At 42.4% G+C, this 22,901-nt stretch overlaps 1 protein-coding gene across 2 annotated transcripts; it reads left to right on the top strand.

Moving 5' to 3' along the window:
- Window positions 1-3,434: 3,434 nt before the first annotated feature.
- Window positions 3,435-11,359, top strand: LOC121284950 (gamma-crystallin S-1-like). 2 transcript variants are annotated; one of them, XM_041200924.1, is made up of 3 exons: window positions 3,435-3,449; window positions 10,128-10,370; window positions 11,084-11,359. In XM_041200924.1, the coding sequence occupies exons 1-3, from the start codon at window positions 3,435-3,437 to the stop codon at window positions 11,357-11,359; spliced, it is 534 nt and encodes a 177-aa protein (XP_041056858.1). The 2 variants fall into 2 exon arrangements, with proteins under 2 accessions (XP_041056858.1, XP_041056859.1); XM_041200925.1 differs by having other exon boundaries at window positions 10,128-10,374; window positions 11,091-11,359.
- Window positions 11,360-22,901: the final 11,542 nt, after the last annotated feature.

Here is a 22,901-nt window from a genome sequence, read left to right as displayed (position 1 = left end):
GTTATCATATGAGAAAGTTCTATATCACTTATCAGAATACTTGCACCATAATGGTCATGGGGAATGGGAATCCTCTGCGGGAGGAAAAGGCACACGTTGCCATGAGCACCTCTTAAAAAGTCAAATAGCTGAAAAGAGTTCACAACCATTTGTTCCTGATAAAACTATTTTTAAATTAGTTTTGCTAAGATAGTCATATGTTGGTGGGGTGCCGGTGGTAGATCTTGGGGGGATATTGGCCCAGGTTGTCCATTCAGTGGCAATGCTGGGTTGCCACTGCCTGCAAAGTTTTCTGTGTCCTGACGGAATTGCCCATTTTCAGCTGGGACTTTTTCTCCAGTTTAAAATAAGTTAAGCTAAGGAAAGTTAAGGGTTCTAGTTTTTACTTAAAGTACATAAATAATTTAACTTTTTTTTTACTGCATTTAACTTAAAGTAAGGGGTTTTTTTTCAACTAGAAGCATGGTAAGGCAACTCAGTCCGGTGTTATGTACCGCCTGCAACATGTGGGAAGTCCTAGACGCTCCTTGCGATCAACCATGTGTGCAGGAAGTCCCAACTACTTGAGCTCCGAGTTTTGGAGCTTGAGTGGCAGATGGTGGCTCTGAGCTGCATCCCCAAGGCTGAGAGTTTTGTGGATAGCACGTTTTTAGACATGGTCACCTCACAGCTTACAGAAGTGCAGGAAGAGACGAAATGGGTGACCATCAGTCAGAGGAAAGGTGTCAGGCAGGTAGTCAGGAAATCTCCAGGGTGCATCTTGCTTGAGAACTGTTTTTCTGTGTTGGAAAATGATGAGAGTGATGGTTCCTCTGGGGAGTGCGTGCTCATGGCACTGAGTGGCTCAGCTGCATAGTGGGGGAGGAAAAAGAGGGGAAGAGCAATAGTGGTACGAGACTCAATAGGAAAGGGAACAGTTAGGCGTTTCTGCAGCTGTAGACATGACTCCAGAATGGTATGTCGCCTTCCTGGTGCCAGGGTCAAGAATGTCACTGAACGGCTGCAGAGCATTCTAAAGGAGGAAGGCAAACAGACAGAGATCATGGTTCATATTGGTACCAATGACATAGGTAGAAAGAGGGCTGAGCAAGCAGAATTTAGGGAGCTAGGAAACAGATTACAAAACAGGACCTCAAAGGTAGTAATCTCTGGATTACTTCTGGTGCCACGAGCTAGTGAGTATAGAAATAGGAGGTTAGTCCAGGTGAATGCATAGCTGGAGAGATGATGCAGGAGGGAGGGCTTTAGATTTCTGGGACATTGGGACTGTTTCTGGGGGCAGTGGGAACTGTACAAGGCAGATGGGTTGCACCTGAACCGGAATGGGACCAACATCCTTGCAGGGAGGTTTGCTAGTGCTGTTGGGGAGGGTTTAAACTAACTTGGCAGGGGGATGGGGTCCTGAGAGGAGGTTCAGCAGGGGGAGATGCACAGCCAAAATTAGAAGAGACAGCAAGTGAGTCTGGAAGACATAGAAATTATAGGCCAGTTAAGGCACAAAGGAGTTTGGCAACGTTGGATGATATTTATTTTAATGCAAGGAGTCTGATGAATAAGGCAGATGAGTTGAGGGCACGAATTAACACATGGAAGTATGATGTCATTGCTGTCACAGAGACATGGTTGAGAGAGGGGCAGGTTTGGCAGCTCAATATTCTGGGATATAGGGTCTTCAAGTGGGACAGGGAAGGAGGTAAAAGAGGAGGGGCTATCGCAATATTGATCAAGAAATCAATTAGAGCTGTAAGGAGGGATGACGTCTTAGAAGGCTCCTCAAATGAAGCCATATGGGTAGAACTGGAAAACAGAAAATCAGCAATCACATTGCTGGGAATGTACTATAGGCCCCCAAACAGTCAGAGAGAAATAGAAGAGCATATACATAGGCAAATTTCAGAGAAGTGTAAAAATACTAGGGTTAATAGTGGGGGATTTCAACTTCCCCAACATTAACTGGGTTATTCATAGTGTGATAAGTTTAGAGGGAGCGGAATTCTTAAAATGTATCCAGGAGAGCTTTTTAAGCCAGTATGTAGAAGGTCCTACAAGATTGCGGGCGGTCCTGGACTTAATTTTAGGGAATGAACTCCGTTAGATTCAAGGTTGTTATGGAAAGGGACAAGGATGGGCCAGAAATCAGAGTTCTAAATTGGGGGAAGGCCGATTTTAATAAGATCAGATATGATTTGGCCAGAGTAGACTGGGAGCAGCTACTTTTAGGTAAATCTGCGTCAGAACAGTGGGATTCATTCAAGAAAGAAATAGGGAGAGTACAGGGCCAATATATTCCAGTAAAGACCAAGGGTGAGACCAACAAATCCAGGGAACCCTGGATGTCAAGGGATATACAGGATTGGATAAAGAGAAAAAGGGAGACTTATGGCAGATACCAAGGGCTCAAAACAGTGGAAGCCCTCAAGGAGTATAGAATGTGTAGGGGGAAACTTAAAAAGGAAATTAGGAGAGCAAAAAGGGGGCATGAAAACACATTGGCAGGTAAAATAAAGGAAAATCCAAAGTTATTTTACAAGTACATTAAGAGTAAGAGGAAAACTAGTGAATGAGTAGGGCCCATTAAGGACCATAATGGTAATTTGTGTGTGGAGCCGGAAGACGTAGGTAGGGTTCTAAATGAATACTTTGTCGGGGTGTTCGCAAGTGAGAGGGACGGCATGGGTATGGAAATCAGGCAGAAGGACTGTGATATAATTAAAGAAATTAGCATAGAATGGGAGGAGGTCCTATGTGGTCTGGCAGGCTTAAAAGTAGATAAATCTCCAGGCCCGGATGAAATGTATCCCAGGCTGTTGAGTGAGGCAAGGGAGGAGATCGCAGGGATGCTGGCAATAATTTTCAATACCTCCCCGGCCACAGGAGAGGTGCCAGAGGACTGGAGGACGGTCAATGTGGTACCGTTATTCAAGAAGGGAGGAAGGGACAAACCAGGGAACTGCCGGCCAGTCAGCCTAATCTCAGTGGTGTGGAAACTATTGGAAGCAATTCTGAGGGATGGAATTAATCTACACTTGGAGAAGCAGGGATTAATCAAGAACAGTCAGCATGGGTTTGTTAAGGGGACATCATATCTGACCAATCTGATTGAATTTTTCGAAGAGGTGACCAGGTGTGGAGATGAGGGCAATGCATTTGACTTGGTCTACTTGGACTTCAGCAAGGCTTATGTTAAGGTCCTGCCTGGGAGACTGGCAACAAAGGTAAGAGGCCATGGGATCCAAGGCAATTTGGCAAATTGAATTCAGAATTGGCTGAGTGGCAGGAAGCAGAGGATGAAGGTCGAGGGGTGTTTTTGGGACTGGGTGCCTATGTCCAGTGGGGTTCCACAGGGATCAGTGTTGGGTCCCTTGCTGTTTGTGGTATATATAAATAATTTAGACTTGAATGTAGGAGGGTTGTTCAGTAAGTTCGTGGATGACATGAAAATTGGTAGGGTGGTAAATAGTGAGGAGGACAGCCTTAGATTACAGGAGGATATGGACAGGCTGGTCAGATGGGCTGATCAGTAGCAAATGGAATTTAATCCGGATAAGTGTGAGGTGATGCACTTGGGCAGGACAAACAAGGCACGGGAATACACGATGAATGTTAGGGCCCTGGGAAGTACCAAGGATCAGAGGGACCTTGGTGTGCATGTCCACCGGTTCCTTAAGATAGTGGGACAGGTAGAAAAGGTGGTTAAGAAGGCATTATGGGATACTTGCCTTTATTAGCCGAGGCATAGGATATAAGAGCTGGGAGGTTATGCTGGAACTGTATAAAATGCTGGTTAGGCCACAGCTAGAGTATTGTGTGCAGTTCTGGAATCCACATTATAGGAAGGGTGTGATTGCACTAGAGAGAGTGCAGAGGAGATTTAACAGGATATTGCCTGGGCTGGAGAGTTTTAGTTATGAGGAGAGATTGGATAGACTGGAGTTATTTTCCCTGGAGCAGAGGAGATTGAGGGGGGACATGATTGAGGTATATAAAATTATGAGGGGCATAGATAGCGTAGATAGGAAGGAACTTTTCCCCTTGGTGGAGGGATCAATAACCAGGGGGCATAGATTTAAGGTAAGGGGCAGGAGGTTTAGAGGGGATGTGAGGAAGAATTTTTTCACCCGAGGGTGGTGGGAATCTGGAATTCACTGCCTGAAAGGGTGGTAGCGACAGAAACCCTCATGACATTTAAGAAGTATTTGGATGTGCACTTGCGATGCCATGGCATACAAGGCTATGGACCTAGTGCTGGAAAATGGGATTTGTTTGACCAGTGCAGACTTGATGGGCCAAAGGGCCTTTTTCTCTGCTGTAGACCTCTATGACTCCATGACTGCCTGATAGTGTGGAGTATTTAGGATCTGTCTGTGCTGCCTGACAGTAGAGAGCTGAGGATAGGTATACACTGCCTGATAGGGTGGAGTGTTTAGGATCCATATACACTGCCTGATTGTTTGAAGTGTTTACGATCTTCATACATCGCCTTATCGTGTCGAGATAGGATCTGCATACACTGCCTGACAGTGTGGAGTGTTTAGGATCTTTACACACTGCCTGATAATATGCAGTGTTTAGGATCTGTACACAGTGCTTGCAAGTGCAGAGTGTTTAGGATCTGTATATATTGCCTGATAGTGTGGAGTGTTTAGGATCTGTATGCACTGCCTGATAGTGTGGAGTGTTTAGGATCTGCATACACTGTTTGTTTGCATGGAGTGTTTAGGCTCTGTAAACACTGCCTTGTAGTGCGATGCATTTGGGATCTGTACACACTGCCTGACAGTGCAGAGGGTTTAGGATCTTTACACACTGCCTGATAGTACTGAGTGTTTAGGACCTGTACACACTGGCTGATAGAGCGGAGTGTTTAGGATCTGTATATACTGCCTGGCAGTGTAGAGTGTTCAGGATCTGCATAAACTGCTTGATAGTGTGGAGTGTTTAGGGTTGGTATATACTGCCTGATAGTGCGGAGTGTTTACAATCGGTATACACTGCTTCATAGTGTGGGGTGTTTAGGATCTATATACACTGCCTCGTAGTGTGCAGTGTTTAGGATCGGTCTACACCGACTGATAGTGAAGAGTGTTTAGGATCTGTATACACTTCCTCCTAGTGTGGAGCATTTAGGATCGGTATACACTGCCTGATAGTGTCTAGTTTAGGATGTGCACACTGCCTGATAGAGCGGAGTGCATATTATCTGTATACACTGTCTGATAGTACAGAGTGTTTAGGATCTGTACATACTGCCTCATAGTGCAGAGAGTTTAGGATCTGTATACACTGCCTGATAGTGCCTAGTGTTTACAATCTAAATACACTGCCTCATAGTGCTGAGTATTTAGGATCTATGTACACTAATTTGTAGTATTGAGTGTTTAGGATCTGTGTACAGTGCCTGAAAGTGTGAAGTGTTTAGGATCTGTATACACTGCTTGATAGTGCAGAGTGTTTAGGATCTGTGAACACTGCTTCATAGTGCACAGTGTTCAGGTCTGTATACATTGCCTGACAGTATGGAGTGTTTAGGATCTGTAGACTCTACCAGACAGTGTAAAGTGTTCAGGATCTGCATAAACAGCCTGATAGTGTGGAGTGTTTAGGATTGGTATACACTGCTCCATAGTGCAGAATGTTTAGAACCAGTATACAGTCCCTGATAGTGTGGAGTGTTTAGGATCTGTAAAAATGACTGCTAGTTTGGACTGTTTAGGATGTGCACACTGCCTGACAATGTGGAATGTTTATGATCAACATACACAGCCTGATAGTGCAGAGTGTTGGGATCTGTGTACACTGCCTCATAATGCGGGGTGTTTAGGATCAGTATACACTGCCTGAAAGTGCAGAGTGTTTAGGATCTGTATGCACAGTCTCCTAGTGCGGAGCATTTAGATTGGTATACACTGCCTGATAGTGCAGAGTGTTAAGGATCTGTATACACTGCCTGATAGTGTTTAGTGTTTAGGATGTGCACACTGCCTGATAGAGCAGAGTGCATAAAATCTGTACATAATGCCTGCTAATACAGAGTATTTAAGATCTGTACACACTGCCTGATAGTGTGGAGTGTTTAGGATCTGTGTACACTGCCTGAAGGTGTGGATTGTTTAGAATCTTTATACACTGCCTGATACTGTGGAGTGTTTAGGATTTGCATACACTGCCTGATAGTGTGGAGTGTTTAGGATCTGTATACACTACCTGATAGTGTGGAGTGTTTGTGATCTGTATACATTGCTTGATAGTTTGAAGTGTTCCGGATCTTTATACACTGCCTGATACTGTGGAGTGTTTAGGATTTGCATACACTGCCTGATAGTGTGGAGTGTTTAGGATCTGTATACACTACCTGATAGTGTGGAGTGTTTGTGATCTGTATACATTGCATGATAGTTTGAAGTGTTCCGGATCTATGTACACTGACTGATGTATGGAGTGTTTAGGATCTGTATACACTGCAAGACAGTGTGGAGTGTTTAGGATTTGTATACACTGCCTGAAAGTGCCGGGTGTTTCGGATCTGTATACACTGCCTGATAGTGTGGAGTGGTTAGGAGCTGTATACATTGTCTGAACATGTGGTGGAGGCAGATTCATACATGGTTTTCTAAATGGAATCGGATAAGCACCTGAAGGGAACAAAATTGCAGGGGACTGGGGAAAGTATGGGGGAGTGGGACTATTTGTGTTGCTCTTGTAGAGAGCTGGCACACACATGATGAGTGAACAGCCTCCATCTGAACCTTTACAGTCCAGAAGAAGGCCTTTCAGCCCATCGTGTTTGCACTGGCCCTCTGAAAGTGCATTCTACCGAGTCCAACTCCTCTGCCTTATCCCTTGCACATTCTCTCTTTTCAGATAGCAATCCAATTCCCTTTTGAAGGCCTCAGTCGAAGCTGCATCCACCACCTTCTCAGGAAGTTTACTTCAAACTCCAACCATCCTCTGGGTGATAAAATTCTTCCTCACATCGCTTTTACTCCTTTTTCCAATTATTTTGAATATGCAGCCTCTAGTTCTTGATTTTATCTCGAGTGGGAACAGTTTCTCACTATTTACCCTGTCCATATCCCTCAAGATCTTGAATACTTCTATCAAGCCTCCTCTCAGCCTTCTTTTCTCCAATATAAACACTCCCAACCTCTCAAATCTATCCTCATAGCTACAGTTCTTTATCCCTGGAATCTATGCTTCAACCATTTAATATATCCTTGAATCAAAGCCGGCAATTTCTTTTTCAATTACGGCGTCTAAAGGAAAGCTGGGAGAAAAATCAGAAAGTTTTAACGTAAAATCTATCAATAATATTTAGTACAATCTCATCCACAACTCCAAAAGAAAATAAACTCTGTATAAAGTTAAACTATTGAAAATCAGGTCAATCAACAACAACATCGTAGAATCCATTTCCAATCTTCACCACATTCAATGAAAAGAAATGATCCATTGCTCAGTATTGAAATCCAAAAGCTATGTTTGGATACACTCTTGTAGTGCTCACTTTACAACAGTGGTACAACTCAAAGGGCAGTGGGAACAGGATTTCCAGAAGCATTTATTCCATGGTTCTTCAAAAAACACTTTCTAGAAATCTTGCAGTGAAAAATGACACTTTTAACAAGAGGGAGGAAAAACAATAAAGGTAACTTTTCCCAAAAGCAGGAAATCTGATATATGGATCACTGGTAACATTCAGTAGGGCATGCAGCATCTGCGGAGAGATAAACAGTTAACTTTTCGGATTGCTAACCTTTCCTCAGAGCTACTAATGATGAACAGCTATGATTCTTCTTCACTCTGATCTGACATCCCATGGGGGGCCAGACTTAAAAGCTAAGCCAACAGTGAAAAGACAATGAAAATGTTTAGATCACTGAGTCCTTCAGCATTCAAAGGAGAAATTGTGATTTCCCAATGGATCTTTGGAGAGAGGGGGAATCTACGTCACTTTGAGGTGGGAGGAAGCAGCTCTTCATAATGTTCCAACCAGCATGATTGTGGGACAGGCTTGTGGGATCAGGTGGCACTTACATCTTTTTCTGTGGTTTTTTCAGGAACAATGTCCTACCATTGTGACATTGACAATGTACCATGAATTATTAGTCTACAGCACATGAACTATTGGCCAAACAATTAGTGTAGAATGTCTTCACAATTATACATTATTTTAAATAATATTGTATCTTTTATGAATTTTTTATTGGCTGCACAAAAGTTAATTCTATCACTGAGCAGTTCCATCATTCTGTGATTTATTCCAGGATTTTAAACTACAGTACCATTTCAAAACTAGCCCAAGTATATGGGTTTCTGATGCAGTAAATTAAGAAATGACAAAGCACAGAGCTTCTGTTGTTCTGCTCAGCCAGGTAAAGTGCACATGAATAATATTTGTTACATCAGTCAAAGCACTGTAAGGCACCCTTAATGGAATGCAACCCTCAGTGATATTTTGATTAAGAACACAAAAAATAGGAACAGGAGTAGACAATAGAGCCTGTCAAGTCTGCTCTGCCATTCAATACAATCATAACTGACCTTGGGCTTCACCTCTATTTCCCTGCACATTCCCCATAGCCCTTGATTCCCCTGAGTGACCCAAAATCTGGCTATCTCAGCCTTAAATATTGTCATTGATGGAGCACCCACAACCGCCTGGGACAGAGAATTCCAAAGATACACAACCATTTGAGTGAAGCAATTGCCTCTCATCTCCGTCCTAAATGTTTGGTTCCTTATCCTGGGTTTTAGATTCCCCAAACAGCGGGAACAATCTCTCAGCATCTGCGCTACCAAACCCCTTCAAAATCTCTGGGCAGGAACAATGATCTCTGGGCAGATACTGGGACCTCTGGGCAGATAGAGTGGTATCTGGACAGGAACAGTGATCTCTGGGCAGGAACAATGATCCCTGGGCAGGAACAATGATCTCTGGGCAGGAACAATGATCTCTGGGCAGGAACAATGATCTCTGGGCAGATACTGGGATCTCTGGGCAGATACTGGGATCTCTGGGCAGATAGAGTGGTATCTGGGCAGGAACAGTGATCTCTGGGCAAGGCCAACAAGGCCAGAGTAACATTTAGAAAAATACTGTGATGTTTCAGGAATCACAATGATCACTGGTAGACCAGGGAACAGTCATGCACTATTCACCTTTCATTCCATCATTGATAGGCAACCCAAGATAATCAATAAAGCCAAAAATAAACAGGGAATCTCATTCTCAAATGTTGGGAACATGAAAAAGGACAGAGCAAAGTCCACTCGGGTGATCAAAAATGTCGTTCCACAGACTGTCCACAAGCTAATCAATGAAGAACCCATTCTCTTCATTGTCATCAGAGAAAGTTCTGCATAAACACTCTGTTTCCAAAGGATAATAAAACAATCCTCCCGAATAGTCATCAAACGTCAGTAACATTAAAAAGTCTGTACCCGATGTTCATAGAAAATCCAGTAACACATGGCAGGATAATGGTAACGGTAATGGTCACGGTAACGGGAAAGGTCATAAACAATTGGGGATCTCAGAGACCTAAAGCATAGAGATGATAGAAGAATGTGCTATCATACGAGCTTTTTCTAAAACATATGATTTCTTGATGCCTTCTCAGCCCCTTTTTCACAGATGACCTTTCTGGATTAGAGCAATTTGTCCACGAGGGAAAAAAAACAAAGTCGCTCTTTCCACATCTTAACTTTCTACTCTTTGCTATTTCAAGTAAACCAGCTGATTAAACAGATCTGGGAGAATTAAGAGCGGTGACTGTTCCAGAAATGCTTTGTTCAAATAACAATTAAAGTGAAATGAAAGCAAATGGGAAAGAATCACACACATTCGGCGTCTTTCAGGTGTTTTACTGCAAAGAATGCAACAGGCTTTTTGTTCCATTTTGCTGATTTTCAGCATTGACTCATTAGAATAACAAAGTGGAGCCGAGAGAGATCTTTCTGCCCAGCCTATAAATACCAAACTGTGTGAAGCATTCAGTTGCTAAACTAGCGGTGAATTCAAAATGGGAAAGGCAAGAACTCAGTGTTTATAAGTGACATTAGGATTCTTCATTCAGTGTCCCCTGGTTTGAAAAATTATTAATTTTCAGCTCTGTATCTTTCCACAGATCATCTTTTACGAGGACAGGAACTTCCAAGGTCGGTACTATGAGTGCAGTAGTGACTGTGCTGACCTGTCATCTTACTTCAGCCGCTGTAACTCCATCCGTGTCATGAGTGACTGGTGGGTGTTGTATGAGAGACCCGATTACATGGGATACCAGTATGTTCTGAGCAGGGGAGAATATCCTGACTACCAGCGCTGGATGGGATTCAATGACAGCATTGGCTCATGTCGCTCCTACCCATATGTAAGTTACCTTTGCTGCTTTTTTATATATAACCCGGATGGACGAGTAGAAAATGATAAATTGTTGGGCAGTTGAGTTTGTCGGTATCGACTGAGGAAACCTTTCAGCTGTTTTCAATCATGCTTTGTATTTGGAGAATCAAAATATTCTTAATTTGGAAATAATAACAGATAGAAACTATTGTTCTTAAATGTATAACTAATTTAACTTAAATATTAATGCATTGAAACCTGAACACAGATCTAAAGTTTAAATAGGATGCAATATTATTATGGGATGAATTGGTTCAAGTAAATAAATCATTTAGAACTGAAAGCCTATTTCTTAGAATTTGACGGTTACAATGTAAAAATATCATTTTCAGCAAGGCTTAATGTTAGGACTTACTGATATACATTCACCTGAACTAGAATGTTTTAAAACTAAGTGAGGTAGAAAGAGCATCGGATCTCAATGTGGAACCGAAGTAAACATTGAGATTTAAAAATCTCCTATCTGTATGGTCCAACTGGAATCCGTCCTGAATTTGCTGTTCCAAAGATTTGTGTTTTTCTGTAAGACTGTGAAGGAGGGATCCAATTTAATCAACAGATAATGATCTCGTTTGTTCAGAAATATCATCTGCAACCCTTCATAATCCCTCTGCTCAAGAGGGATGTCTTTCTGAATGCTCAACGTTACTTTCATTGCAAGTATGCTCTTTGATATTACAGTACCGAGGTGGAAACTACAGAATGAGGATTTACGAGAGACCTGACTTTGGAGGACAGATGATGGAATTCATGGATGACTGTCCATCTGTCTATGATCGTTTCCGTCACCGTGACATTCACTCCTGCCAAGTGATGGACGGTTACTGGATTTTCTATGAACATCCCAACTACAGAGGCCGACAGTACTTCATGAGACCCGGTGAATATAGGAGATACGGTGACTGGGGCGGTTACAACTCAACTATCGGATCTTTCAGAAGAATGAGAGATTTCTAGATTGTTCTTGACAAATATGACTTTGCTGAAATATTCTTGAAAATAATAAAACCTCCTCTACTTCACAGCCATCGTTTTCATTTATTTTGGGATTGTTGTGGAGATCAAAAGACATCTCATGGAACTCACCGTGCTGATGTTTCGTGTTGTTTATTTTACACCATTCACCTCAGCTCAGGAATATGTTTCAGGTCAATAAGTGCTGATTTAGGGATGAATGTTGTCCATATTATTGATAATTTAATATATTGACTGTATGAAAATAAGACTCAAACTCAGTCACTGTGAGGGGAACCACGGCAGCAATGCAGTAAGCCATGGGCCCGAGCTTTCCGCTCGCTCGGTGAACGTGCGCCTTTCCCGCTTCCCGAGGCGAATATTCGGCATGATGACGTCAGGCGCTGGTCAAAAGGTCGGGAACCCGCTCGCGTTGTTGATATCTCTATTTAAATGCCTACTGAGGCAATTAACAAGCACTGAGTGCAATAAACGGGCTGAAGGCAATAAAATGCCTTCAAAGTCTGAGTGACATCAGGTGTGAAACTGTCTTTTTGAAGGGCAGGCTTGTTGGGGCAGAGTTGGCAGCAGTCTCAGCCTTACAGTTCAGAAAGCTGTGGTTGCAGGAAGTGCTCATTTAACTGGGCTTTGCAGCATTTAGGATTAGATTTCTGTAGACAGACTGCCCTCTCGTTGGGAGGGGAATTCAGAAATTTCAATTTTCTCCTTCAACTCAGGATGAGTGTTGTAATCTCTCGTACACGGATGTGATGGCGCACCCTCCGAGGGTCGATTCTCAGAGGAGGGTGGAAGTTCTTCGATAGGCAGCGCTAAAGGGGCTTCTCCTGTAAGAAACAAAATTAGTTAAGGGGGTCATCAGTTAGCACACTACTAAAAGCGTCACGTCCAAATCTTAACTCCGATACGCTTTCACCCAGCCACACATGGATTAATTAACTCCGCAAAAACTGTGATCCCATGAACGAAGACTTGTACCAATTAAAAAGCTTGCCAAGGGTCCCACGTGTGCAACAGCAGCACCAAACACTGCATTTCATTAATACGCCTTCAAATCACAGGGATCATTTTATCCTATCACCTAGTATGATACCTCAGCCATCTCACCAGAACCAGGTCACCCTCCAATCTTGCCAATGCCTATAATCCTCTACCCCTGGGTGTCTATAAGGGACAGCACTTGTACCTCAAATGCAGTGAGGATTTTGAGCCTTGCGATTCGTGACTCATTCTCACCTGCGCCAACCTCACTAGGTAATTGAATCTCTTCTGGCGCTGCCTCCAGCTCCGTCTGACCATGTCCATGCTCGAGACATGCTTGGCCAGCTCCTCCCACGCAGCTCGAGTCTGCCTACGGTCCCTCCTCTTGCCCCTTGTTGGGATGAGGCAATCGACTCGAACCTCCACTGCAAGGGGGAATGCATCAAGCGCTGTCTCTGTGAACCTGGGGGCACATTTGCTCCTTCTAGAGCTGCTCTTTCCTTGCTCGGATGGTGCAGACATCTTTTAATGGAAAGATAACATAGATGCACAAATCCTCAATGCCTGCAGCTGTTAGACATGCTGAAATATTCAGTTATAGCTCATTGTGAGCCTGCAGACAGACATAAGCAATCATTAACGTGAACTTACCTTCATACGGTACAAAGCAATATAATGCTCTCTTGTCCACGCTTACTTTCCCTTCAGGATTCCTATAGGGCTCACCTGACACTGCCTGCTGACCGGGGGCCCTTTAAAAGTCTTGGTCACACATTTTTAGGGGGAAGAAAGTAAATGAGAATTTCTGGTAAGGGAGAATTCATTATAACAGAATTAATTACTTAAATTAGAATCTGTAGGCAGGCCAGTGCAAATCAGTAAATCAACAATTAGACAGTTAAACCAGATGAACCTTATACACTCTCAAATTTTGTACACCCTCAGGGTTTGTAATCACCAGCAAGATCCTGAGAGTTAGACTGGAGTCAGAAGATGGCAATAACATAGATTAAGTATGCTGTTCAACAGATAAGGGAAGGACAGATGGTCCCAGCTTAGATAGGAAAGCCTGGGTGAAAATAGGGTCAGATGATGTATGTACTTTTGTACCAGAGACCTGCCTGTTTAATGTAAACCTATATGTTGACAAGATCGGAATCTGGAGGATGTTCTTGTATGTGACCAATAATGTATAAATATGGTGAACACTTGTAGCTTAGCAGAGTACTGTCTCAAGCTGCATTGAGATGGTGCCCTCCTTGCAATTGCTTGAATAAACAATCGTAACCTGTACCTGAGTCTCCTGTGGTCCGTTCATCAATGACACCACAACAATTTGGCATAGTCGGCAGGATACTTGGATCAGATCCTCGGGACAGCTCTGCAAAGTGGGTGAGTATATTCATTTACCACCCGTAGTTAGTGCAGTAAGCCTACCTGAGAACAGTCTGGTCAAGTATCAAAGAATCAAGAGGAAGACTCAGGACAGGAGATAGGAGGCGCCGGGGTAATAGGCGGAGCCTTGCAGCCAGGCTAGCGGGGCCAAAGCCGTGCAGGAAGGCCAGAACCATTACCCAGTTAAGAGGAGGGTGGAGCCGTGCTGGCGTGGTTACGGTTTGAAATATAACCTTAGCCGAAGCTGCGCAGGAAGGCCGGAACCCAGTAAGAGGAGGCAGAGCTGTGCTGGTGTGGTTATGGTCTGAAATATAACCTTGGCCAAAGCCACGCAGGAAGGCCGGAACCCAGTAAGATGAGGCAGGGCCGTGCTGGTGTGGTTACGGTTTGAAATATAACCTTGGCCGAAGCCGCGCAGAGAGGCCAGACGCCAGTTAAGAGGAGAGCAGAGTCATGCTGCCATGGTTACGGTTTGAAATATAACCATAGCTGAAGCCACGCAGGAAGGCCAGACCCCAGTGAAACCATACATGCATTCCTCAGATAACTAAGTTGTTAGGACCATGCGAATGTACTGCGCAGAGATATACGGAAAATAGGAACAGAATGCCATCAGGGAAACAAAACAGTGCTATGGAACTCAACTGGGGAACCGCAGACTCCATTACGAGGATCGTAGCAGAACAACAGTCAAAAATAATCACTAAAATGCAGAAGGAGCGGTGGAACTCACAGGGGACCCCCGGAGAACAAAAACAGTGGTGGTTAGAGCAAAAAAAGGATAAGGAAAAGAAGGAGATGATGGTTATTATCACACTGTACCTACAGTTGTGCAGAAGGGTTAATACTAAATTCCAGTTGATTAGAGAGAGAGAAACAAAGTCAGATCCAGGACAGATGAGAACTGTGGCAGCAGCAGCCTGCTATGACACTGATCAACAGGGGGAAAGCTCCAAAGGAGAAACCTATGAAGGAGCTGAGGCAGCTCTGCCCTCATATGAACCAACCGCCCCACTGTGCCCATTGAATCCCATGGCCCCTATGGCAATAACCATTAAAGTAAAGTCAGGAAAGGCAAATCAAAAGGTGAAGAGAGTAAGGGGGCCCTAGGGTGGGGAGGGGATGAGGAATTTGAGAGAGTTATAGGGAAGGTTAAGCACATGCCATTCAGCCCGGGGGAGAAGCAGGTTTTGCTTAAAGAATTGCCGAGACTTAAACCTCGGCATAACAACCCAGATTTTTGGACCAAGCTGCAGGAAATGCAAGAGTTCCATGCAATGCACCCCCCTTGCTACCCATATATTGGTGAAGGGTAAATATCCAGGGGATATTTGGGGAAGATTATCACTACAGTTTAGAAGTGGTGGCGGGCGAAACCTGGGGATGTCCCAGATCAGGAGAAGGCGACAGCCCTGCACAGGGACTATGAGGAGGCAGGTAAGGAAGCCTTGGGGGAGTGAGAGATGAATTGGGGTGTATAACGTCAGTAGTACAGAAGAAGGGTGAGTCCGTAAAGGACTATGCAGAGCGAAAGTGGGAGACTTATATACAGTTTACAGGACAACCGCATCCCCTGCAGGATAACGAGATTTTCCTGAAAATGTGGAAGGATGATTGGGACCCGAAATGTCCGATGCTGAATTTTCTGTAACTAAAAAAAATTGATCTAAGTTACAAGAGCTGCTTGTGCTGAACATAAAGAGAGAGAGAAGGAGAGAAGAGGGGGGTACCCTAGGGTCATTAATAAGCACTGACAGGCAGTGGCAGCGGAAATCTGAGCTTTTGTTAGTTTAACTGTCCCTATAGGTGGAGCCTTCAAGATCCCTTTATTTCCCCCACTGCTATGTGAAGTTTCATTTAGAATATGAGAATTTTAAGGAATATAAATACATGCCTCTACATGTATGTTTGTTAATGTGCAAGGAAGCATTCGTATGTGAGCTTTAATGTGTTTTCTTCCGTAAATTGTTATTTGTGTGTGCAGTTCAGCACTTTAGGGTTGAAAGCCCCATGTTAGATTAAAGGAAAAGTATACTAAAACATTCCAAAGTTTTGAGTATAAGGTTTGAGTTGAGATTTCTGGCAAAAAGGGTCGCAATTTGAAGGTATCATGAAGCTAGATGAACCAACCTTTGCACCACCTCTTTTGCAGACTAGTATCACCAGCTTCCAAGCTGATTGGGATTGATACATACAAGTTGCATTAATTCATATGAGTTAATATTCTAAAATTCTGAGGGGAAAAATTACCTGAAGTTCAAGGGATCCTAAGAATATCAAAAGGAATAAACACAGTCTAGGTGGTTCCAATGGGTAAAAAAGGGTTTCTTTTGAAGAGATGAATTAAATATGAAAGGAAATCTGCATCCCAACAGCACTGATATTTGAATTTGGGACAATCTTGAGATGTAAAGTGCAATGTAATTTAACAGGTTACTTTTGAATCACTAGAATGCTATCTAAGATAAAGAATATGTCGATAAACATACGGGAATTATAACTTGGATACAAATCAATACACATAAGAAAGAGGTAGTTTTAATTTTGATAATGTAAATTACAGTCCTTACAAAGTTTAAAATTTGAGGTTTGGTTCCTGATAATTTCTCAAAAGGGAATTTTCATTTTAAAAAGTTTGACAACAATTGGCACTAATTCAAATGCTGTAAGCTTTTGTATTTGTAAAATCTGTTCCCAAAATATGAAGCTCAGCTCAAGACCTTGACAAAGTTTGGCAGAAATCCGATTTTTGGCCGAGTTAATGAATCTGGAATAATTGTAAAAGAAACGGATCAGACACAATTTAGTGGGTTACTTTTGAGACAATAAAATGTTTAAGAAGAAGATAAGGAAGCAAAACATGTCAATGCCTGATTTCTGTTTTTAAAACTGTTATGAGAATACTTTATTTATTTTAAAGTCTCTCCAAGCAACCTAAACAAGATAAGGTAGCTGTTGTATGTGTAAAATGGTATGAGGCAAGTAAGAGAAAGAGTTAAGGAAAGAGGACACAATATACAAACTGTTTTAAGGAAAGTGAATTTGATCATCTGGCCATCAACTGAGACAATAGAGAAACTGATATCAAGAGCATCTTAGGATGATCATGGTGAGGGAAAAAAGCTCAGAGGTAAAACTATGTGGAATATGTAGTTCAGGAATTGAAATGTTAGGAGAAATAATACTTAACAATTTACCACAAGATGGATATAGGTAAAGGGAAAGCTGGAAAAAGGCTAAATAGATATATTACTGATTGTATTAATGTGCCTGCGGGCTACAAAAAGTAAGACCACAGGATTAACACTATGATTACAGACAGAGTTAAGCAGCTCCCAGAGAGAACTGTCACTGGAAGTGAAGATACTGAGCCATTGAAAGATAGGATAAGAAGGTGCATTGTAGAATTGTGTCGGCAGTATAAAGGAATTGAGGTCCGACATGGGACAGCAGCAGGAGACAGTAGACTGGAAGGAGTGGAGGGGGCTTATCCAGATGGATTCAGATCAGGGAATCATTTCACAGGAAGAGGCATTAAAGAAATGTGTAAATTTAAATTTAAATTTAAATAGAATTTCCACATTCCCTACCAGCTACAGAGCTCGGGGATGGTGGAAATGATGAACTGAACTTAAAAAAAATCAATAACAAAAGCAATTCAAGAGACAGGCAATAGCCCAAAATCCTAATGCACCCTAGGGCTACCCCAAGCAGGACCACCGGGTTCACCCCATTTGAAATAATGACAAGGAGAGCAATGCAGTTACCCGAGGGAATTATAGTAGGAGTGGGAGATGTAGGACCACTAAAAGGAAGGATGCAAGACTATGTGAGGGAAATAAGTAAGCAATTGCATGTGTTAAGGAAGGAAGTCAGAGACCAACAGGTGATTAAGGATATGGAAACAGGCAAATCCAAAGATCAACAATGGACCAAGTGGGGAATAAGGTGATGGTCAAGGTGAGCTTGGAGTGAACAGGCATGGACCATACGAGATAATTATGCCAGGTGATACATGCGCACTTGTAGATATGAGAACGGGAAGTAAATGGAGGCATTACACACAGTTAAAGATACATGACAATTGACCAAGTAGTAATCCGGAGAATGGGAGCTGATTTTAATGTCTCCACAGATCTACGATCCTGGTCGTGGGCGTATCAGTACCGGCAACAAGGTCGGGGATCATCACTACTCATCTCGCACCGCAGGAGGAACTTTGGTACAGCACGGACAGTGCCGAATGCAACACGCAATGGGGAATGATAAATGTTACAGTAGGAGAACAAGTGCTTTTGAATTGTAGTATGGGTTTACTTCAGATCGGGCATGGGGGGTCTGCCACTATCCAGGCACCTTCCACATCTACTTCCACAGTCTGAGTAGAGATAATTGAAGCCCCTCAAACCACACCGACTGACCCACCTTGTCCAACTATGCATCCAGGACCGACAAATCGTTTGGTACTGGTTAATCAGAAGTTTTGTATGGTAATGTACACCATGAGCTGGTACCCATAGTCTTGAACATATCCAGAATTGCCCCGCCCCAGTGTTGCTCAACCCATATTCGAGCACTATATATGGCTCGAATGGGCCAGCTGATGACTGAAGCATCTCAGTTCAACGGCGAGATGTGACCATGCTCGGGAGGGAACCGTGTTAAACGCAGCCTGATAAATGATGCCACTACGATATTCAATATAGGGACATCAGTGGTTAATTCAGAACCTGGCAACTGTTGACCAGAAGGTCTGTACCCTGAACTTTAAGCTTAAGGAGATTCTAAGAGCAGGGACAGAGAATTCATAACAAAATAGGGAAAAATATTTCAGACAAAGTGAGCAGAAATGATGTTTGCAGCGACTATGGATCTTGGGCACTGGAACAAGCCTGAGAGAATTTAAGAAAGATTAATGAAGGGGTATTTCCTTTATGGGTAACTAATGAGCATTTATTTAATCTTTCACAACACAAGGATCATGACTTGACCGGTTGCCAACTCAGAGGTTTAACACGAGTATATAAAATGAATGTTGAATGGCAGGACAGTATATAGAGTAGAAAATATTGGGGTTATACAGAGGGATTATTATATTAAGTATCATGATATTCCGCCATACGCAGTAGACATAGAAGGGAATATAGTTAGTAACACATTAGAAGAGTGTAGGATAGAGGCCACCACGGTAGTATGCACACCCAATATATGAGACAGATGAAGCTAAGTGGATTTAAAGCAGCAGCAAATTGTACAATGGAAACTATATGGGTTGCAAAAAAAAAACGACCCATGTTGCATATGCAGGGAATGGGAAATATTGTATTACCATGTGGCAGGAAAAAATCCAGTATAGGGGTAATTGGATATGCTCCATCCATAATCATTCAGCATGCCTACACCCACAGGTGCCAGCAAGGTAAGGGAGAGTGGAACTGGTTGAAATATATGAGAGGAATGACTACTATTCAGGGGGTCAAGGAAAGCCTTAAGGATAACTTGACACAATATCTGAACCAGTTCTCCTATGAAATTTCCCTATTACCATAGCACCTAACCATGATTTGGAGACAGGCTCAGCAGATATACACTGCAGCAACAGGTTAGAGCCTTAAAGATGGATATTGAACAAATAGATGCTTCCACCTGTTGGGAAGATTTGTGGAATTAAGGGTTGAACATACAGAAACACCCCTGGATTTGGATTATCTCCCATGCCCTAGTTATACTTCAATTGATATTGATTATATATCTAACACACTTGAATCACCCGGAAATCGCAAAAAAGGTGGCACTGGGGGAGTTTTAACAGGTGGAGAAGGAATTTAGTAAGCCTGAGGCCAGATGATACAGGTGGTCTGACAATACCTTTTACAACCCAAAGCTGGATGACTGGCCACCATCAATGGGTGGCTGTGCATAAAGGGATGGACAGTACTACTGTAGTTGGCTACCTTGGGCTAGACCAAGAGACTGTTAGGGGGCAGAAAGTAAATAAGAATTTCTGGTAAGGGAGAATTCATTATAAAGGAATTAATTACTTAAATAGAATCTATAGGCAGGCCAGTGCAAATCAGTAAATCAACAATTAAACAGTTAAACCAGTTGAACCTTATACACACTCAAACTTTGTACACCCTCAGGGTTTGCAATCGTCAGCAAGGTCCTGGGAGTTAGACTGGAGTCAGAGGATGGCTATAACATAGATTAAGTGTGCTCTTCAACAGATCGGGGAAGGACAGATGGTCCCAGCTTGGATAGGAAAGCAGGTCTCTGCCTGGGTGAAAGTAGGGTCAGATGATGTATGTACCTTTGTACCAGAGACCTGCCTGTTTAATGTAAACCTATATGTTGACAAGATCGGAATCTGGAGGATGTTCTTGTATGTGACCAATAATGTATAAATATGGTGAACACTTGTAGCTTAGCAGAGTACTGTTTCAAGCTGCATTGAGATGGTGCCCTCCTTGCAATTGCTCGAATAAACAATCGTAACCTGAGTTTCCTGTGGTTCGTTCATCGAAGACACCACAAGACACATCACACATGGGTTGAAGTGTAGTCAGTTTCTGGTGGTGGGAGAACCTTTGCTAATATAACACAGGATCAAATTGACAATCACTTTGCCAAATGTAGATTAAGGAAAGGCAGCACAGATTTGTTAAAGACAAATAATGTTTATCTATCTTGACTGAAATTTTTTGACAGAATAACAGGCTGGATTGATGCCAGTGATGTGTTTGATGTGGTTCCAGGTCATGGCAGAGTTTCAGGCCTAACTCCCACCCTTTAGACCGCTTTGTGCTGGATGACTGTCTGTCACCCCCCTTGTCACTAATTGACGGCAATTAACACATTATAGTGCTCGCGCAGCAAACATGGAAGTCAGAACGCCGCTGACCTCCGGGTGCGGGACCCACTGTCGGCTCGCGAATGTAAAATCCAGCTCATTACATTCTTCCAATTCTCCTCAGATACAGGACTGTAAAAATGGAAATGTTCAAAAAAATGGGTTTAAGTGTAGTCAGTTTCTGATGGTGGGAAAACCTTTGCTAATACAACACAGGATCAAACTTAGTTACTTTGCCAAATGTAGATTAAAGAAAGGCAGCACAGATTTGTTAAAGACAAATCATGTTTATCTACCTTGACTGAACTTTTTTGACAGAATAACAGACTGGATTGATGCCGGTAATGTGTTTGATGTGGTTTATATGGATTTTCAAAGGGTGATTAATAAACTGCCCATATTAGGCATGCCAGCAAAAATGAATCTAATGAAATGAGGGAAATTGACAGCATCATCACGAAGTTGGCTCAGTAACAGGAAACGGAGAGTAGTGGTGAACTACTTCACAATACCTGAAAGTTTACAGTGGGTGCCCCAGGTGGGTGTAACAACTTCTGTTTTTCTTGATACATAGTAAGGAACTAGACTTTGTTGTTCAGGGCCTAAATTCCAAATTTGCAGATAACACAAAACTTGGAAGTATTTTCAACTGTGAGGAAGATACAGATACGCTTTAATAACATATAGACAGGCTGGTTGAATAGGTGGATACATGGCTGATGAAATTCAATGCAGCCAGCGAGAAGTGATTCATTTTGGTGGGAAGAATGAGCAGAGGCAATATAAAATGAAGTACAATTCTAAAGGGACACACAGATGGTAGAGCTAAGGGCATAAATGCACAAATCATTGAAGATGACAGCACAGATTGAGCAAGTGGTTAAAAAGGCACATGGGATCCTAAACTTTCTAAAAAGAGGAATGGAAAATAAAGGCAAGTATGTTATGATGATCTTTTATAAAGCAATATTTGTGTCTGAACTGAATTATTGCTTCCAATCCTGGGTACTGCACTTTAGGAAGGATGAAAAGCTTTAGAGGTAGTGCCAAAAAGATTCCAGAGAATAGTTCCATGCATGAGGAACTTCAGTTAGATAATAGATTAGAGAAGCTGGGATTGTTCTCCTTTGAGAACAGAATGTTCAGAGAAGATGTGATAGATGTGTTAAAAGTCCTGAGATGCCTAGACAAATTGTATAGGCAGACACTGTTCCTATTGGCAAATGGGTTGAGAAACAGAGGACCCCAACTTCAGATGATTGGGAAAAAAAATCACCATGAGATGAAGCATTTTTAAACAGGCATTGGTTATGATCTGGTATGCATTGCCTGACAGTGTGATGGTGGCAGACACAATCATGGCTTTCAAAAGGGAATTGTCTAGGTATCTGAAAAGAACGATTTTGCAAGGCTACATGGAATGCTGGGGCAATGGAAGCTAGTAGTGTTGCTCTTGCGGCAGCTGACACTGACATGGCAGCCAATTTCCTCCTCCTGTGCTGTAACCATTTTATATTTCTATGAACTAAAGTTGGTGTTTTCTGTGTCACTTCAGGTGACTAAAGGAAAGCTGGAATAAAAAGAAGAAATGTTTAAAGTAAAATATATCCACTGTATTTAGTGCTGCATCACTCTCTCCCACAACTCAACAAGAGACAATAAACTGAGTTAACTTTTCAGGTTTATAACCTTCCACAGTGCTTCTCATGGAGAACAGTATATTAACTATCATTTTATTTAGTGTTTAAAATACCTTTTAAGAATAATATTTGTCTGGCAAGATCTCATTATCTGGAGTTTAAAGTCCATGTGTAGTCGCTGCTGAGTATATTGTAAATAAACTTAATGTTTCCACCCAAGAAGTGTCCCAGATCAACTCTATCATTAACAGTACAACTCAGCTACCCTACAACAAACTGGCGACAAGGATAAAACAGTTGAACAGAAGAAATCAAGTTAGAAAAAAATTGGCACTGTACCTTGCCAAGTGATTGTAAATAGCAAACACCCTTAGAATTGAAGAAGTTATCCCCTCTCAAAATGCCACAGTTTTGGGGAATTGATCCTTTTGAATCAGCCACAGACGATTGGTCTCAATACATAGAACGCCTCATGTTCTTTTTTCAAGCGAATGAGATTATGGAGGAAGAGAAGAAGCGAGAGATCCTCTTGAGTACTTGTGGGAGCAAAACCTACAGTCTGATTCGCAGTTTGACTGCACCCTATGCCTCAGATTCAAAGAATTTCAATGAATTGCTGGACCTTGTGAAGGGTCACTTTCAACCCAAGCCCTCAGTCATA

Source organism: Carcharodon carcharias, chromosome 12 (genome assembly GCF_017639515.1).
Source record: "Carcharodon carcharias isolate sCarCar2 chromosome 12, sCarCar2.pri, whole genome shotgun sequence".
In the NCBI taxonomy this organism is placed as follows: Eukaryota; Metazoa; Chordata; class Chondrichthyes; order Lamniformes; family Lamnidae; genus Carcharodon; species Carcharodon carcharias.
Note: the sequence above shows the minus strand (reverse complement) of the source record. Positions and strands in the feature narration are given on the sequence as shown.